This window comes from Carassius carassius, chromosome 40, assembly GCF_963082965.1.
Source record: "Carassius carassius chromosome 40, fCarCar2.1, whole genome shotgun sequence".
NCBI lineage: Eukaryota > Metazoa > Chordata > Actinopteri > Cypriniformes > Cyprinidae > Carassius > Carassius carassius.
Window position 1 is genome coordinate 6,741,520 of NC_081794.1, and position 17,139 is coordinate 6,758,658.

General features: G+C 36.5%; 1 protein-coding gene and 1 non-coding gene across 5 annotated transcripts; one reads left to right on the forward strand and one right to left on the reverse strand.

The window, feature by feature from the left end:
• Positions 1-1,881: 1,881 nt before the first annotated feature.
• Positions 1,882-1,963, reverse strand: trnal-uag (transfer RNA leucine (anticodon UAG)). Its single transcript has one exon. It is a non-coding gene; the product is annotated as a tRNA-Leu (tRNA).
• Positions 1,964-2,527: 564 nt separating this feature from the next.
• On the forward strand, positions 2,528-16,803 carry LOC132122038 (eukaryotic elongation factor 2 kinase-like). 4 transcript variants are annotated; one of them, XM_059531885.1, is made up of 19 exons: positions 2,528-2,966; positions 3,400-3,681; positions 4,735-4,800; positions 6,032-6,132; positions 7,303-7,363; positions 7,482-7,519; positions 7,983-8,154; positions 8,279-8,428; positions 8,521-8,653; positions 8,766-8,893; positions 9,412-9,607; positions 12,226-12,281; positions 12,416-12,493; positions 12,883-12,939; positions 14,307-14,441; positions 15,138-15,326; positions 15,426-15,550; positions 15,637-15,815; positions 16,338-16,803. In XM_059531885.1, the coding sequence occupies exons 2-19, from the start codon at positions 3,427-3,429 to the stop codon at positions 16,445-16,447; spliced, it is 2,229 nt and encodes a 742-aa protein (XP_059387868.1). In that variant the 5' UTR covers positions 2,528-2,966; positions 3,400-3,426; the 3' UTR covers positions 16,448-16,803. The 4 variants fall into 4 exon arrangements, with proteins under 4 accessions (XP_059387868.1, XP_059387869.1, XP_059387870.1 ...); XM_059531886.1 differs by lacking the exon at positions 12,883-12,939; XM_059531887.1 differs by lacking the exon at positions 4,735-4,800.
• The last annotated feature ends 336 nt before the right edge of the window (positions 16,804-17,139 follow it).

The window sequence follows — 17,139 nt, forward strand, 5'->3', positions numbered from 1 at the left end:
GTTTACAGAGTTCTCCACAGTTCCAAAGGCCAGAGAAAATGAGTAAGAGGATCCAACCTTGAACTAACTCAGAACAGAAACACTAGTACTTTATCATATGGATTGTTAGATCATTCCTGAATGAATGAATAAATGAAAATAAAAGAAAGAATGTAAAACAACACAAATGTATGGTTGCTCTCTTGAAGTAACACACACAAACACACACACGTTTGTTTCTGTGTATTGTGGGGACTTTCCATAGATTACTATTACTTTGACCAAAAAATATTGTATTATCCCCTAACCCTAAGCATTGCAGAAAACCTGTTTGAATTGTTACATTTTCAGATAAACATCATTTACTATTTTTTTATTTATATTTTTATTTCCCTCGTGGGGACAGCAGACCGGTTTACAGAGTCCCCAAAATGTCAAAATTTCAGGTTTTACTATCCAAATCCAAATATCCCCACAATGTAGTATAAACAAGTGTACACACACACACACACAGGTTGCTAGAAAGAATCCTTCAGGATGATCATATTACATCACTTCTACAGGTTCTGAAGGGTTAGCAGTACAAATAATTCTAGCAACATCCAAACATGGTGTTTTCTTCATCACGTAAATTATTTAAAGACAGTATCTTGGCAACACTTAGTTACATTTGTAAGCAACTATTGTAAGAGTCATAGGTGAGTCATTAATCTTCTCATCTGAGCAGCTGTTGATACTCCTGGATACTGCTCATCATATTCTTAAACAACCCCTGCAAATACACCATTAGATACAACAGCATCTTTTCCCATCAAGGTTGAACTGCAGCACATTACTGGATCCGAACAATAAAGAGCACTGATACAAATTTCTACATGTTTTTCCAGCATAGTTAAACATCATCTATAATAATCTAAATCATCTAAAATAATTAAAATTGCAAAGCATACATGGGTTAGTGATAAATGTGCAACGTTAGTGACCTTTACAGCCCTAACCACAGAATAAATAAACAGGAACAATGTTCAACAACATAAAGAGGAACAAAGTTCAAATTAACAACTCTCTTTATATAAAATATAAATATATAATTATGATTTAGATTTATTCTATGGCAGCCAGGCTAAATGAGTAAACACTGTTTGCTACTGCATTCCTGCCATGGGTCAGACCTTCAGTCACCTCTCAGAAACCAAATACAGACATCTCCTGTAACAAAATACCAGATTATGTATAATGGTTTAAGAAGATTATGATTAGTTATTCATAATAGTATAAAAAAAGAGGAGTGGATTGCAGTTTCACCCCTTCACTATCCACCTTATTTTTCTGTGTGGAAGTAAGCTGTTTTCTGTGAATGTTTAAGACAACATGCAGTAAATGGTAAGACTGTTTGCACTACAAACCAATGTGTTCATAATTCAGATATACTATTAAAATAATGGTGAGACACCAATTTGCAATCTCAAGCAGCAGAACGAGCTGTTTTGTACAGCTAAAATAGCTGAAAGCGAATGGAACTGGAAGCCAGACTCATAACATTTATAAAAGGCCATGCCTGCTCTTATGGGAAAAATAAGGTGGATACATATATTCATATAAACAAGAGAGACATCTATACTAACAATAGTTTTGATTGATCTGATTTCTGTATCTTAATAAATTTTGCATTAAACGAATTTCAGGGCTCTGTGTAGGTCATTACACATCAACATTGTTTTAATTGGAAAAATAGTTTTACAGGGTTATAAAAATAACCTAATAATAACGTTCTGTATAAGTTCTGATGGCATTCAATCACGAAAGTGCTGACTGGGAGTAAGACCGCGAGGGTTTAGGGTGCGATTTGGGTCGGGCGAGACTTTCGCGTTCAGGAAAATTTTGGAAAAGTCGAAAATATATTGGCAGCGGTGGGATTCGAACCCACGCCATCGAAATGACTGGAGCCTAAATCCAGCGCCTTAGACCACTCGGCCACGCTACCATAAAACTACGTAAGCTACATATTAGCCTACATACCTAACATATTAACTCTGACAGAATTATTACATTATTTCGCGCTTAACAACATCAAGTTCAATTGTTAAGTATCATAAGTTTCATTTAAGTGAATCTTCTTGGAACAAACATAAGCGTCACATTTGATGACGCTGACACTGGCAATAAAATGAATCCCAAAAACACCCGCTCGGTTTGCAGGCCACCAGAACTGGATGAGCAGGTCTGTTCTTCATCACAGTGGCTACGTGCAGCTAGTCCTCACCAGTGGAGCACTGCCCTGCCCCCAGAACACGCGATTCTACTATGGCCAAGGCCCATATAATGAATATTAATTACGTAACGTGACGTTCACCTAGTGCGATCATTTGATTTGATTTTGGAATGTGGCTGTTTTGAAGGCTTGGCTTATAAATATTAATTTACAGGAAACGTCGGCATGAATAAATTAATATTCATGAGCCATGCCCCAGCCTTTAGTAGGATTCGAAACATTACGCTGAAATCGATTAACATCATGCGCTCCCCATAAAAAGGCCATGTGATTGACTATGGCACATGGCTGTCTTCTAAAAATATTCTGACGTTTTATTCCTTATACAAATTTGTTTTGTGTATTACTTCCATATATTCAGATACATTCATGTATTTTTGATAAAGACCACTAGAGGGCTGAATAAGCAGCTTTGACGTTGTGATGAGTTAAGGCGAAGGGTGTTGTTCCTTGGAGATATGCGCGGTTGGAGGAATCAACACGAGGGAACATTGCTTGCTGTCCAGGACACGTAGTACACATTTGTGCAAAGGCACAGTAAACCTGTCACTGTGCAGTGTGCTTGAGAAACAGCCGCAGCTGAAACTTCCGTTCAAACGCGCTTTTCATTGTTGAATTGGCTTCCTTTTTAGAAAGGGTTTAGAGGCGAATCGGAGATCTGTCTACTGTTGTCGTTATGTCTTCATTCTAGCAGCTTTATTGATTCGGAAGTAAGGTATGCCACTTGCACTTTTGATTATTCTTTATTGTAGTCTGTACTGTTTACACCTTGAGCTGTTACGTTATGCTTTTTGGTGTGAATAATTATTCAACAAATTGCATTAGATAAATGTAAATTTAAGCTTAAAATGAATCACGTTGCACTTGAACGTATTAAAATGAAATGAGTTTGTTATTGCAATCGTGTGTTTTAAGGTTATTTGGCACAACAACTGTTTGATGGGTCAATGGAATGCATGAACAGGAACAGGTTTATCTCGGACTGACATTAACGAATACCTTCACAATTTGACCAACGTTCTGGATCATTTGTTCTTAGTTCATCTAAAAACAACAACAACAACAACAACAACTGATTTTTCTGTTTATTGCAATGCATCTGCTGATGTAGCAGTATTTGACACGTATTCTAATGTGCTTGTTTGTAGTTTTGGTGCACAGCACAGTGGGACATCATGGCTGACGAGGAGCTCATGTTTAGTATGGAGGAGCTGGTGGGAAGTGCTCGGGATGGACCTAGGAATGGATGTGCTGAGAGTACACGGTCTTTCCAAGATTCCAATGCAAGCGATGATGAAGATGACCTCCGTATCTGCCCCATCACTGACGACCCCATAAGCCCAACCAAAGGTTGCTTTAATTACCAAAACAACGTCCTTTGCAACCAGCAGCTTTCAAATTCGTTGCCCAAAAACTCTTTCACATACAGGGTGAGTCTTTCCCAGTTAATCCGCAGCTGTAACACTTTACTGAAAAAATAGGTTGTGCTAGATTTTGAGTATAGCCATATGTGTAGAATACAGCACGACTTCCAGTGCCATATTTCTTTTATAAAACTGTTACTACATAGTAAAAATATTAAGGACACAAACATTCATTACAATGTTATTGTATTAAGCCAATACATTGAGAAGCAACTTCCTAGACAAATGTAGTCCCTAGCTTGTAAACAAAAGCTATTTTTGGACCAGCATACCACTATTTGTACTATATCTGTAGTACACAGCATGTTTATTGTGTGTAGTATAAGAATTTTATGGTACTTGCTTAATTTTTTTTTTTTACAAAAGAATTACTGATTTACAAAAAGGTGCAATATACAGCAGTTGTGCTAAATGGTGGTAAATGCCTCTGACACAAATTACATAGAAAAATGTGTAATAGGTTTTTATTTTTGAATTACACATTATTAAAATAGTCATGTGACAACAATGTGGCATACTAGTGTTTGAAACATTCATCATTGCTTAATGCACAATGTTTCACAGACTATTTCATACTATTACAAATTTCATTATTACAGTAGCTACATTTTACATCATAGATGAATACATTGTGTGTTTTAGCATGACTGTAATGCTGTATCATTATCCAGAACTGGAACTATCCATTTCATAATCCTATTTTGGTGGTAATCCAACAATGTCCTTATCTTGTTTATGTCCACTTAGACAATGACCTCTCTGTAATGGTGAAAGAGACTGCCTGTACCACAGATAACTAGTGAAGGAATGTTTTTTCTTAACCACGGAGTTTTTTTGCTTTGTCACCAAAAGAAGCAGTGAACTAATATTCAGTATGCAAAAATTGTTTTCTCCATCTCCGTGACACACTCACTTCCATATATGGAGCTCTCTCAAGCTCTTATGATGGGACCTCCTTGATCTCATGTACTGTAAATCTTACTGTAAATAAGTCAGGTTGCCTTTCTACTAATATTTTTGTGCTTAAAAAAGTGGGTCTTGTCTATTCCTTCAATATAGAACAAAAATGAACCCGAGCAGGATGGGCACTCTGTCAGGGTTGGCTCTTTAACTGAGAAAGGCCGGGTATGTTTGGAAACGTTTCAGTTTCTACCCTTCCACTTTACTTTTTTCTCTCCCAGAATTTGTTAACCCCTCTTACCCTGAGTCATTGTAGCATCTAGGCTGGAATACACACTCTTTCCATATTTCTCCTATCACCTTATTTTCCCTTTCATTCCTTGCTTTTGCTCACTGTAAAAATAATATCTATAAGGGGTGCAAAGAATGTGTGTCTGATGCCGTACAGACAATGATATTTTTTACATTTTACTTTATAGTTTATAAATGCATGTTAGATATCTATTAATATCTAGTGTTTTTGTAACCTAGCATAGTAAGACTTTCTACTTCAATAGAAATAAAAAACAAGTTAAGAAACTACCAATGCAAATACTGTTCATGCCTAATATTAATATGGGCATTAAAATTGTTAATGTTTTAAAAATTATGAATTTTTAATATTTACGTGAGTACTCTTTAGGAGATGCCCATGACTTATGGATAGCTATGTCACGCTATGTCTTATGACACATGGGTAATGTTTCCATACTTCAGGGGTTCCCTGTAAAGAGGAGCCCACACTTTGGTGGCATCTGATGTATATTTGTACTCGCCATCTCACTGACCTTTCGAAAAGAAATAAATAATTTGCTGAATGTACTTGTCCACAGGATCTATGTTTACTGGTTATTTTGAGATAACTTGTCATGTCTGCCGCACGTCAGGGTTACTTCACTGATGATGCTTGGTCCATGATGAGATTAGTACTAGTACAGTAAACCATATCTCTTACAGCTGTCATTTAGAATTTGCAAAGCACAAAGTTCAGGAAATAACCAAAAAAATAGCCTGGTGTTTGCTCCTGACAAATGCTTACCAAGATCACATAACAGCAACTTCTTGTTGGAGAAAGCCTACCTGTCCAACAGGAATGGAAATCAAGGAATGTAACAGTTCTTGTTCCAATTCTGATTCCTAAAGGGAACAGGGTGTCTTGATAACCATTTTCTGATGGCATTTCTTACATTTTTTTTATACTGGGATCCATAACTTAATGCCTACTGAATGCTCTCAGAATTGATTCAAGCTTTTCTTTGTCCTTTTATTCTTGAATGACCATTATTGCAGCATACCTATTTTCCTCCAGTACCTTCCTTCTTTTCCCAACCATTGCTTTGTGCTTGCACACCACCCAAAATATAATGTGGATCTCCCATTTTAAGTTTTTCAAACAATTTAAATTTCTTTTGGTCAGGCAACTTGGAAACATGCTATTGAGAAAGCCAAAGCCATGCCAGATCCTTGGGCAGAGTTCCATCTGGAGGAAATTGAGAAAGAGCACTGCACTCGATACAGGTGAATGAAAGTGAGGCCTTTTGAATTGTTAACCTACTGCTCAAGGAGTGGAGGTTTGAATCCATCAAGAGGCAACACATAAGCCATGTTAGAGAAGTTAATTTGAATCTTTAGACAGCCGAGCTTCAAGCTAGGTCAAGCTATTCCTTTGGAAAAGAATTGACATTTTTGAGAGCAGTAGTGGCAGTGTGCCGATTTTTGGATTTCTGGCCAAAGTTTTATGGATGTGCACACATTACACTCTCTTCCTACACTACAACCTACCAGCAAAAAGCATCTATGGGTTAAAACGTTCCGAACCCATAAGACTTTCATTCATCTTTAAAACATAATTGAAATTCCATTTAAAAAGTCCACACGACCAAACCCTTGGTGGTTTAAAAAGTTCATAAAGCGATTGTGGGTGTAATCCATAAGACTTGAGAGGCTTAATCCAGAGACATGTCTTTATATGATGAACTGATTTAATTTAGCATATTGATCAATTCACATACATGTAGCATAATAAATATGGTAAACAGAAGCTCAGCTGTACTTGCTTGATGCACGAGAACAAACCTGAGAGATTACTGAACTTTGGTGTTTTCCTGTTACCAGTCTTAAGATTTTACCACTATACCACCTCACAGACACCTGACACAACTCTTGAATGATTTCAGAACATGTCATTGCATAAGAGACACTGTAAGAATGATATCAGTTGGATACAAAAATTAGATCCGCTCCTCGATTCTAGAGCCTAATTTTAAACATTTGTAACTTCACACCTCTAAAATATCCCTTGACTTCCAGCCAATTGCTGAGTGTGCCGTTAAACAACTATGTTTGGTGGCCCCAGTCTGCATGGTACACAGTGTTCTGGTTAACGGGGAAAAAAGCAGCACTTGGTTGTGTAAATATTGGGCGTTTGCTTTCAGGGCTGTGCCCATTGTGCAGTATCTACTCCATTTACTCTTTTATTAACTGTCCTAATGAAGACAAATAATCACTTTTTTGTATTTTGGTTTCTTCACAATGTAGAAAATAAATTTTTAGGGTAAATTGTGTTTACATTTGCATCACTATGTAGCCAAATAGTTTGAGGCTAATTTCTAGTTGCTGCTGTGAAAAAGGTTTGATAACTACTTCCTGAGAGTGATTGACGTGTAAACGTGTGTTCTTGCTCTTTAGATACAATGCGATTACTGGTGAATGGGCAAAAGATGACATATTTATCAAGGTTTCCTCTCAGGTATTTTGGCATAATAATACACATTTTTTGTGTCAGTAACAACAACATAAATGTGTTAATACTTATTATTTATGTATATATATTTAAATGTATTTATTTTATTCTGTTTCTTTCACAGCCATTTGGAAAAGGAGCAATGAGGGAATGCTACAGAGCGTAAGTCAAGCCAATTTAAGCATACAGTTTATACCCTAGACTAGATAAATATAACCTAATGACTATTGGTTTTAAGTGAAGAGTAAAATTGTACCATTTCTTGTCAAGTATTTCATTTTTGTAGTTAATAAAAAAAGTACAAATATTCCATGTAATTGTTCAATTGCTGTCAAAATGGCACATTATAATATTAAAGCATTAGAAAATTATATTATAATAGTTTTACTTGTCACACTGCATGACAGTACTGACGCTGCTTGACACATCTTTTACTTTTGAAGGCACATTCACCACATTAACCAGCCTATCAACATTTAATTTCAAATATTTATTATGCTTTATAATAATATTTTTGTATATGCTTTAGTGGTATGTCTTCCATTTTTCAAGTGATAATTTTACAGCTCTCATCTTGGTTTAAAAGTTTTTTTTGACCTGTAGCTTTGTTCTCTTTCATTCACAGGAAGAAGTTGTCTAACTTTTCCCACAGCAGCAACTGGAAATCGGCCTCAAACTACGTGGCTAAGAGATACATGGACACCGTGGACAGAATTGTTTACTTTGAGGATGTGAAGTTACAAATGGTGGCTAAATTATGGGGCGAGGAGTTCAATCGCTACAGGCCTCCCAAAAAGGTACTACTTCATTGGATATTGTTTGTTCATAAAACATTAAAATTTTTATTGTGTGTAAACTAGGTTTGAACAATCACCCCAGATATGAATTATATACTTATTTAATGTATTCCATCATTATTAGGTTGACATCATGCAGATGTGTGTTGTGGAAATGACTAGTCGCCCTGGGAGCCCTTTGTTTCACCTGGAACACTACATTGAGGGGAAGTACACAAAGTACAACTCCAACTCTGGTTTTGTGAGGGATGATAACATACGCCTTACTCCCCAGGTGTATTGTTAAAGACGTAACAAATCTGAATCTGTTGTCTAAGTCAAATGATGTGTGCTTATTTATTGGCAATTATTCTTTTGTGGCTTTAGGCATTCAGTCATTTCACATTTGAGCGCTCTGGACACCAACTGATAGTGGTGGACATTCAGGGTGTTGGGGACCTTTACACAGACCCTCAGATCCACACTGAGAAGGGGACCGACTTTGGAGATGGCAACCTAGGTATTTATCAACATCCTGCATTCTTTTTCTCCTTAGAAACTTGATTTGTCTTAAGGTTGACTAATGTAAGCATGATAAAAATGTGTAATTATTATCTGTGTGTTTGTTTCAGGTGTGCGTGGCATGGCTCTTTTCTTCCACTCTCACCTGTGTAATAAGATCTGTAGGAGTATCAGCCTCACTCGCTTTGACCTGTCCCCTTCTGAAATTGCACAATTGGACCGCACCAACAAAATGCTGGTTTGTATCGGATAATAATAGTTTTAAAAAATCCTTATGTAAGTTTAGTCAGTGCTTGATGGTTTTCCTTGATGGTTTGAATAACAGAATGACAGAATTTTGAATGACCGAACATTTTGATTGGACAAAATTTTTTGGGTCCAATGTAGTGCTGTCAAAAGTGATAATGTGATAATGTTTGGTACTGAAATTTTAAAAAGGTCAATTTCCTGCTAAGATTTGATCGCTGCTGAGCAAATTCTTAAACAGCACTGATTGGTCATTGTGTTCATGCGCTCATCAGATATGTCTGTGATTGGCTTCAATGATCATTGCTTCATGCTCTTCACCAAGTGCTCACATAGAAATACATGAGAAACTCTATGGGTTATGAAGGAACTAACCATAGTTGCTTTTAGGAAACGCACGCCTGATCAGGCCTACAGAATAGTATTATCGCTTGGCACTGCATTCACAAACTGTTGCAACTCTTTATTCTTTTCTGCAGGTTTTCTAAATAAATTATTTTTTCTAAGCAGCAGTCAGCTCAGACTGTCCTCCGTGGATGTGAAGAACATTGTGGTTCGCCCAGGGTCCGGACGACCTCTCTCGGCCACACACCTGTGCTCCTCACCCGGCTCTCTGAGACTTCCTTGGTTGATGAAAGCAGTGACACAGACTCTGTTCCCTGTTCTCCACTTACTACGGGCATCTCCGCAGGCCGATCATCCATGGGTAATACTATACTAACCTGGTACTATGTGTGAATGCACCTGAGTGACCCAGCAGAGTAATATCAGATCCCCTTTAAAGGGGTCATCGGATGCCCATTTTGATATGATTCTTTAGGGTCTGTAACATAGTCTGGTTAAAATTTCTCAGTGGTAGTGTAAAAAAAACCTTTTTTTTTTACCTTTTCAAAAAACGCTCTTTTCAGGGCAAGCTGTTTTGTAGCATTTTCCTTTAAATGCAAACGAGATCTGCTGACCCCGCCCCTCTCTTCCGAGCTGCTTTCAGAGAGACTGTTTACTTTAGCAGCATTCATCATGAAACTTTCTAATTGGCACATTATTAGGAAAGGCAATTTGCAAAGATTCATTACAAAAACCTTATACTCACTTTTCCTGTAGCTGAAGCTGGATCGCGACTGATTAGTGCGGATGTTATCCACTGTGTCTTCAGCCGCTCAGATGTCGGGAGTAAATGACGACTGCTATGTTTTTTATTACATCCAACAACAGAACACCTCAATCACTTAGGAGACATTCTTGTCTACATCTGCTCCAACGGTGAAACAAAAGCGGACTGATGACAGCTCACTCAAAGCATCTAAGATTGGCTCGATTTGAAAAAGGGGAAGTGACTTAAAAAAAATTTAAGTGGTTGGATGGTTGGATTTTTATCAATATAGGGTAGTTGTGTACATACACTGCCAATACACATTTAAATTCAAACAACTTGTAAAAGTGCGTGTAGCATCCAGTTACCCCTTTAAGTCAAACCACATCAAGTTGGTGACAGATATATTCTATGAAGGTAATAATACTAGATTACTAGATAAGTAAACAGTCACAACCTATTTGAATGGAGAAAGACTGAAAGGATAAAAAAAGTTGGTATTAAAAAAACATCTATAGTGAGCCATACAGTCTGACAACAATGGTATCATACATTTAGGTATCAAAACCTAAAGATTTAGTTAAAAATATTAATACACTTATCAATCTCTTCCACATACTGTCTATGGTTATATGAATGTGTTACAGTTGCCCCCTACTTAAGAAAACAGACAAATTAATGAATGACATTTCTTATGGTCTGTTGGCTGTCAGGATGTTGTAACCATCTTGAAACACTTTTTCAAATATAAATATTTGTACAGTAAAGTACAAGAAGTCCTTCCACTTGTTGTCAGCTGGCCGAGAACTTAAGTGGACCTTTGACTGGCTGGTTGTGATGTTACTAAAATTACCAGTTCTTTTCACTGGGAAAACATAAATAGATATTCAGTGCATTTGGCTATTTTTAGACAGAACGTTCTCTGTACTTTCAAAATGCTTAATAGTTTAGTGTGTTGTTTGACACTTATAAAGCAAAAATCCAGAATCATCCTTTTGTATTTTGATACTAATATGGATAACAGAAAACTGTAGTTAAAATAAGGGTTCCTTTAAACATGAATTTCTGCAGCAGTGTGGCTTATCTAAATATAGCCACATTTTAATTTCCCTATAGACAGAATAGTAACTATGGGAATAAGTGTTTGTTTTCCTTAATGCTCAATTATGTTCTTGCCTAGAGTATGATGCACGCTGATGGTATCTATGGCTTACTTCATGAATATTAATTAGCTGTTGTTGAAGTTGCTAGGTAACCTGGGCCAGTGTGGACCACCACTGATCTGAATTTATTATAGATCAGTGTACACCACCCTTTCATTGTTTTGGTTAGAATTATAAGCACACACATCCTAATTTGCATATACAGTCATGGCCAAAAATATATGCACCCTTGGTAAATATGATCAAAGAAGGCTGTGAAAATTCATCTGCATTGTTAATCCTTTTGATCTTTTATTTAAAAAATTCACAAAAATGTATCCTTTCATTAGATAATAAGAATTTAAAATGGGGGGAAATATCATTATGAAATAAAGGTTTTTCTGAAGAACAGATCCTCATCGGGCATTATAGGAGAAAATTTAGACCTGTTAAACTGGCAAATGGAGGTTTCAAAAAGTTGAATAAAAGGGTGTCGTTAATTTTCAAATGTGTATTAGAGAAAAAACTTAATTTCATAATGATATTTCCCCCCATTTTAAATTCTTATTATCCAATGAAAGGATACATTTTTGTGAATTCTTTTAATAAAAGATAAAAGGATTAACAATGCAGATTAATTTACACAGCCTTCTTTGACCATATTTACCAAGGGTGCCGATATTTTTGGCCATGACTCTATAAGGCTTCAGTGGAGTATATACTTGTTTGTAACATCAAAACTGTCATGTTGAGTACTTAATATTATGATCGGAAACAGCATTAACAAATGTGTTCAAGCAATTAATATCAACAGCAATCTGATTGGTAGTTTTATATATTCCGTTCAATTAAAACACAATAATTTTTTTCTCAATTCATGTATACAAATTAAACCAACCACAACAAATTTTATTTGTGAATTTCATCGTGTTACTTGACAGCTCTTCGAACATTCTAGCTGAAATGTAAAGCTTGTTCTCGTATGCCAAGTTCATACATATTTAGCACTGCATTTCTTTGTTTTTGGACAATTGAGCATTCATTTTATTCATGTCACCACTACTATGTCTTTCTATCTATGTGTGTTTACAGGCTGGTCATTCATGAATGAAATGAATGATACACATCGAGCTAACGCAGATCACAAGGTCAGTTTATGAAGAAGAATATATATCCACCATTAAGAGCGACATTCAATTCAATTATATTTTGTGGAAATGTAAGTTGATTTTAGCAGCAATGCAAAGCTGATTTGTACTGTGAACCGTACTTGCATTAACAGGACTCAGAGAATGGAGGAGACAGTGGATGCCCCAGTGAAAAACGCAGTGAAGGAGACTTAGTCGAACATCACAGTCAGGTACAGATTATCAACTGGCTAGACAATGCAAATTAAAAATCTTACAAAAATATATATATTATATCAAAACATTATTTGTATCTGGCACAAAAACAGTGAAGGTTTTTGATGATTGAGCCATTTCTTTGAGAGTGTCAGACTTAAACCCAAGTAAATACAGAACATTTTAAACTGAACTAAGAATTTAAAATGGTGTATTTAAATAAGAAATTTAAATGCAAAGCTAATCTTGCTTGTTTTCTTTGTTACTCCCCCGGCAATGTTACCTTTCTGTTAGAGTGCTTTATAAACTTCTTGTTGTAGTGTGCTATGCCTAAATGCAACATGAAATACAGCAGCCATTTGGCCTCCTGAGATTTGTGATGGTAGGTTTTTACACCATTGTTTAGGGTCGTCCCTACTACAACGGACATTACTCAGAATCGGATGAGGACAGTGTTCGTCGGGTAACTACAAAACTATTGATGAACTCCCTGTATCTAATCATGATAGTCACCCATCACCCATTGATTCCTAATGTGTTTTCCTCTCATAGATCATTAATTTAGAGTGGTGCCCTTCTGTGATCCACCTGTTATCTAAACCTTTTCATCTCATTCCTCTTTCATCTAATGTCTAACCCTAATCTCATCTCACTTTCATACTCTTTCTCCTTTCTCCTAGATCTCCTTTCCCACAAACCCATATGTAGGGTTCTCATGTTAATGTCAGGGATTTTGAATGGAATGTAAAACGCACTGAAATTTATCTAGTTGTGCTCTGAAAAAAAATGTAATTGACTAGCAATTGCTTTGAAGTCTTTATAAATGACTTTCAAAATTACTAATAATCATGAATACCTATGTCCATAACTGTGAGAATCCTGCATGTGATTTCCTGCATGCATTGCTTTTTCTGTGCAGCTATATTTAAAGTGTTTGCTTTTGTGGTTTTCCTCAAAAATGTTAGTTCTACTGCTTCTCATAGAAATGTTTTATATTTAAAGTGGTAACATATAAAAGCAGTTTTTCAAATGACAAACTGTTTTCATTGACAATACAAGAACAATTCTCAGATCAGCTATCCACTGTATTTTATGTCACAACAGACCAATATCCTAAGCTATATACTCACTATATGCATAGCTTGGTCTTGGTCAAAAAAAGTAAATAAATAAATAAATAAATATGGACATAGACATGGGACAAGTCAATAGATGAAGTCCATCCAAAGATGTAAATTTAACTTGTGTGCAAAATTGAAATATCGCATACAACATTTGCGAATAAGCACGGTTTCCATCCAATGAGTCACAGAGACAAAAATCGTCACTTCCTGATAAACTGGCACTGTATAAAACTAAGAAAAGTAGGAGAAGCCACTGAATATAATAATTTCATATATAATAAATTACTTGAGCGAGCAGATAAAAAACAGTAAATGTTGTCATTGCTTTCGGAGTGGGATGCCTGCTGTTTGTGAACGCAGTCGTGTAAGACCATAATACAGAAATACTTTGATGACAGACTTTGCTCAGGGATTTCAGAATGACCATAAAATTTCAGATGCTATGGGACGAGATCGGTCTGCTGGTTAGTCTGGTTTTGCCATCCCACAGCACAAAGTCACATGATTCATGCGTAACCCTTTTTCGTCCAAATTCTAAAACTACCTCAAGCGAGCGTTAAAACTTTTTTGCGGATTAAGGCTTTTTTTTTCCGTTTCTGATGCAGTAAAAGCAGGGTGATGGAAACCCAGCTAAAAAATGATATAATTTTTTGCCACAGTCATTACTCTGGTTGCTTAATAATATACTTTTTTTTGTATCTCTCAGCTGACAGATGAAAAATGGAGTTTTTACCATTCATCTCGCTCCCACATACACAGACCCTCCTGTGTGGCAATGGAAGTAGAGAGACTGAACTCTATGCTTCTCGAAAAGAAAATTGGTCAATCCATCCTAGGCAAGGTAAGAAATTGTGCCATGTGTTTTATAAACCTGTTCTTGAAATGAACTGACAATATAAAATTATATTAACATAGATTATTCCTTGGTTTAATCAACCAAAAATGTTAATACTTTCATTGTTCACTGACCCTCATGTCATTTCAAACCCATAAGACATATTTAAATCACAAATTAGGATATTTTAAAATTGAGAGATTACTGTCCCTCTAATCAAAGTCTATGCAAAAAAAACTCTGAAGATCCAAAAAGATCTGAAAGGTGGTGTAAAACTAATCCATATGAATAAAGCAGTTTATTCAAAGCCTTCTGAATAGATAGGTTTGCTTTATATGATACAGAAGCTCAGATGTGCTTGTCACATGCTATAATGTACATTTAAGCTTCCAATTTTACCATATTTGATGTGCTCTATTTATCGTTATTGTCAGGGTTAACCTAAATGAAATCTGTTAATCATATAAAGCGATTTTATTTCTTCACAAGACTTGGATTAAATCACACAATTAATTTTTGGATTAGTTTTACAATGCATTTATGACCTCTTATGCTCTCCAGAATTATGCTTTCAATAGAGGGACAGAAACCTCTCAGGTTTCTTCATTTGAGTTTTGAAGATGAACAGAATGGGTTTTGAATGACATGAGGGTAAGTAGATAAGGAAAAAATTTTCATTTTTGTGTGAACTTTTCCTTTAAGGTACATCTAGCCGTGGTTAACTACCATGAGGGCGGGCGCTTCTGTGAGAAGGATGAACCATGGGACCAGCTTTCTGCAATGTACCATTTGGAAAGGGCTGCCATGTGTGGGGAGCTTGAGGCCATAGTTGCCCTTGGCCAATGTTACCTTCAGCTGCCACATCACATTCTACCAGAGATCGAATTAGAGGTGCTTTCTTTTCCTAATTATCTTATTGTGTTTTCTAATGATCTTTTTTTGGTGGTTCTGCTTATCTTCTTCTGTCATGTCCGTGTTGTTTCATCTCAGGCATCTGAGGAAAACAGCAAGAAGGGTTTCCGCTTTTTGCTGCAGGCTGCTGAGGCAAGAGACCGGCCGAGTATGATTCTAGTAGCACGAGCATTCGACACGGGTTTGAGCCTCTCTTCTGATAGGTGAGAAACGCATTGATCAGTTTTTTTCTTTTTGGACCAAGATGTGTTTAGAGCTGAAACTTTCATTTTGGACTTTAAAAATGCAGGGTTATGGACTGGAAACAAGCCGTGCACTGGTATGACTCTGCCCTTAAGATGACAGACTACGACGAGGGGGGAGAGTTTGATGGGATAAAGGATGAGCCGCGCTACCTTCTGTTGGCACGATTGGCTGAGATGTACCAGGAGGGAGGGCACAACCTGGATGCAGACCCTCAAAGAGCAGGTGAGTGTATCTCGGGAACACCTTTACAGCCAGAGACACGTGGGCTACAGCATTAAGCCCAAAGTATATGTCACTTGTTCACTTTGTACACTCAGGTTGCACATGGGCATTGAATTTGTTTTGCACCAATCAGTTGTTCCACAAGGTGGCAATACTGTCCTGGGCCTAGAAAACAAAACTAAAGAGACTGCAACAACAACAGATGCTCGGATTGACAATTCACCCTGTTCTTTATCTGCCCAGCACAAATCATTAAGTGTTATTATACCAAAGCAAAAGCAATGGAAAATGAATGCCTCATAACATAGTCCTGTGACTTTTAAAATAATTAGTATAATAAAACCGTGCAGATGTACAATAAGGTCCTTTTCTTGAAATGACAAACACAGGTTACTGTAGGGATACTTGGCTCCTTTACAGTATCATGGCAGTTTTGCTTTCTAAATGTGTCCTGAATTTGTTGTAACAGTTTAAATTGGAATTGTATAGATGTGTGAGTTATGATGTCTTTAAATTTTGTAGGTGATCTTTTCAATGAGGCTGCTGATGCAGCTATGGAGGCCATGAAGGGCAGACTGGCCAATCAGTACTACATGAAAGCAGAGGAAGCATGGTCTTTGATGGAAGAATGAAAGTGCTGGTGTGCAAAAAAGCATGAAAACGGTTCCTATTGTGCACCCAGCCTCTGTTTACATGCTGTTTTCAATGCCTTGTTTTCCTTGGGTCCCTTTGACTTAAGAGAAGTAATGTTCATATTGGATCAGTTTTCTAATGAATGTGACAAGGGCATGTGCTGATTCCAGATCAGTGGTATACTGAGGTGCTAAATATGCATACTATCCTGGTTCATTTTTAAATGAGAACAGTTGCACAGTGTCTGCAAACTTGTTGAAGTTGTTTCATGGGAATACTTGCATTACTTGGCAATAATTTATTTATCTTGTTTCTAAAAGAACAAAAGGATGCATCTTTAATAAACATGTTGTGACTGTTTAAAAAAAATAACATTACTGATGATTGATCTTCTGTAAAATGTATTTGCTAGTATGGTTAGTATTGTCTTAGAATATTAAGCATCAATAGCTATTGCTGTGAGTTTTAACTTGTTCTGTTTAGACTGTTAAAAAACTTTCATAATTTATCATAGTCAAGGAGTGCAAAAGTGAGTGTGATCATTTTTGAAGGTTATTTTCAAAGGATGACAAGATTACAAAGGAACAATAAAATTATTTTTTAAAAATGGCTCATTGTGTATTGTTTAGCCAGAATTTTATGTTGTTTTCAGTTTATACTGAGACGCCGGGCAAAATTAGTTTTTATTTTA

What these genes read in the sequence shown, in the direction of transcription:
- LOC132122038 (XM_059531885.1), top strand. Translation starts at nt 3,427, where the DNA reads ATGGCTGACGAGGAGCTCATGTTTAGTATGGAGGAGCTGGTGGGAAGT. An exon ending in GAGCACTGCACTCGATACAG is followed by an intron (nt 6,133 to 7,302) that starts GTGAATGAAAGT and finishes CTTGCTCTTTAG; the next exon opens with ATACAATGCGATTACTGGTG. An exon ending in TACCAGAGATCGAATTAGAG is followed by an intron (nt 15,327 to 15,425) that starts GTGCTTTCTTTT and finishes GTTTCATCTCAG; the next exon opens with GCATCTGAGGAAAACAGCAA.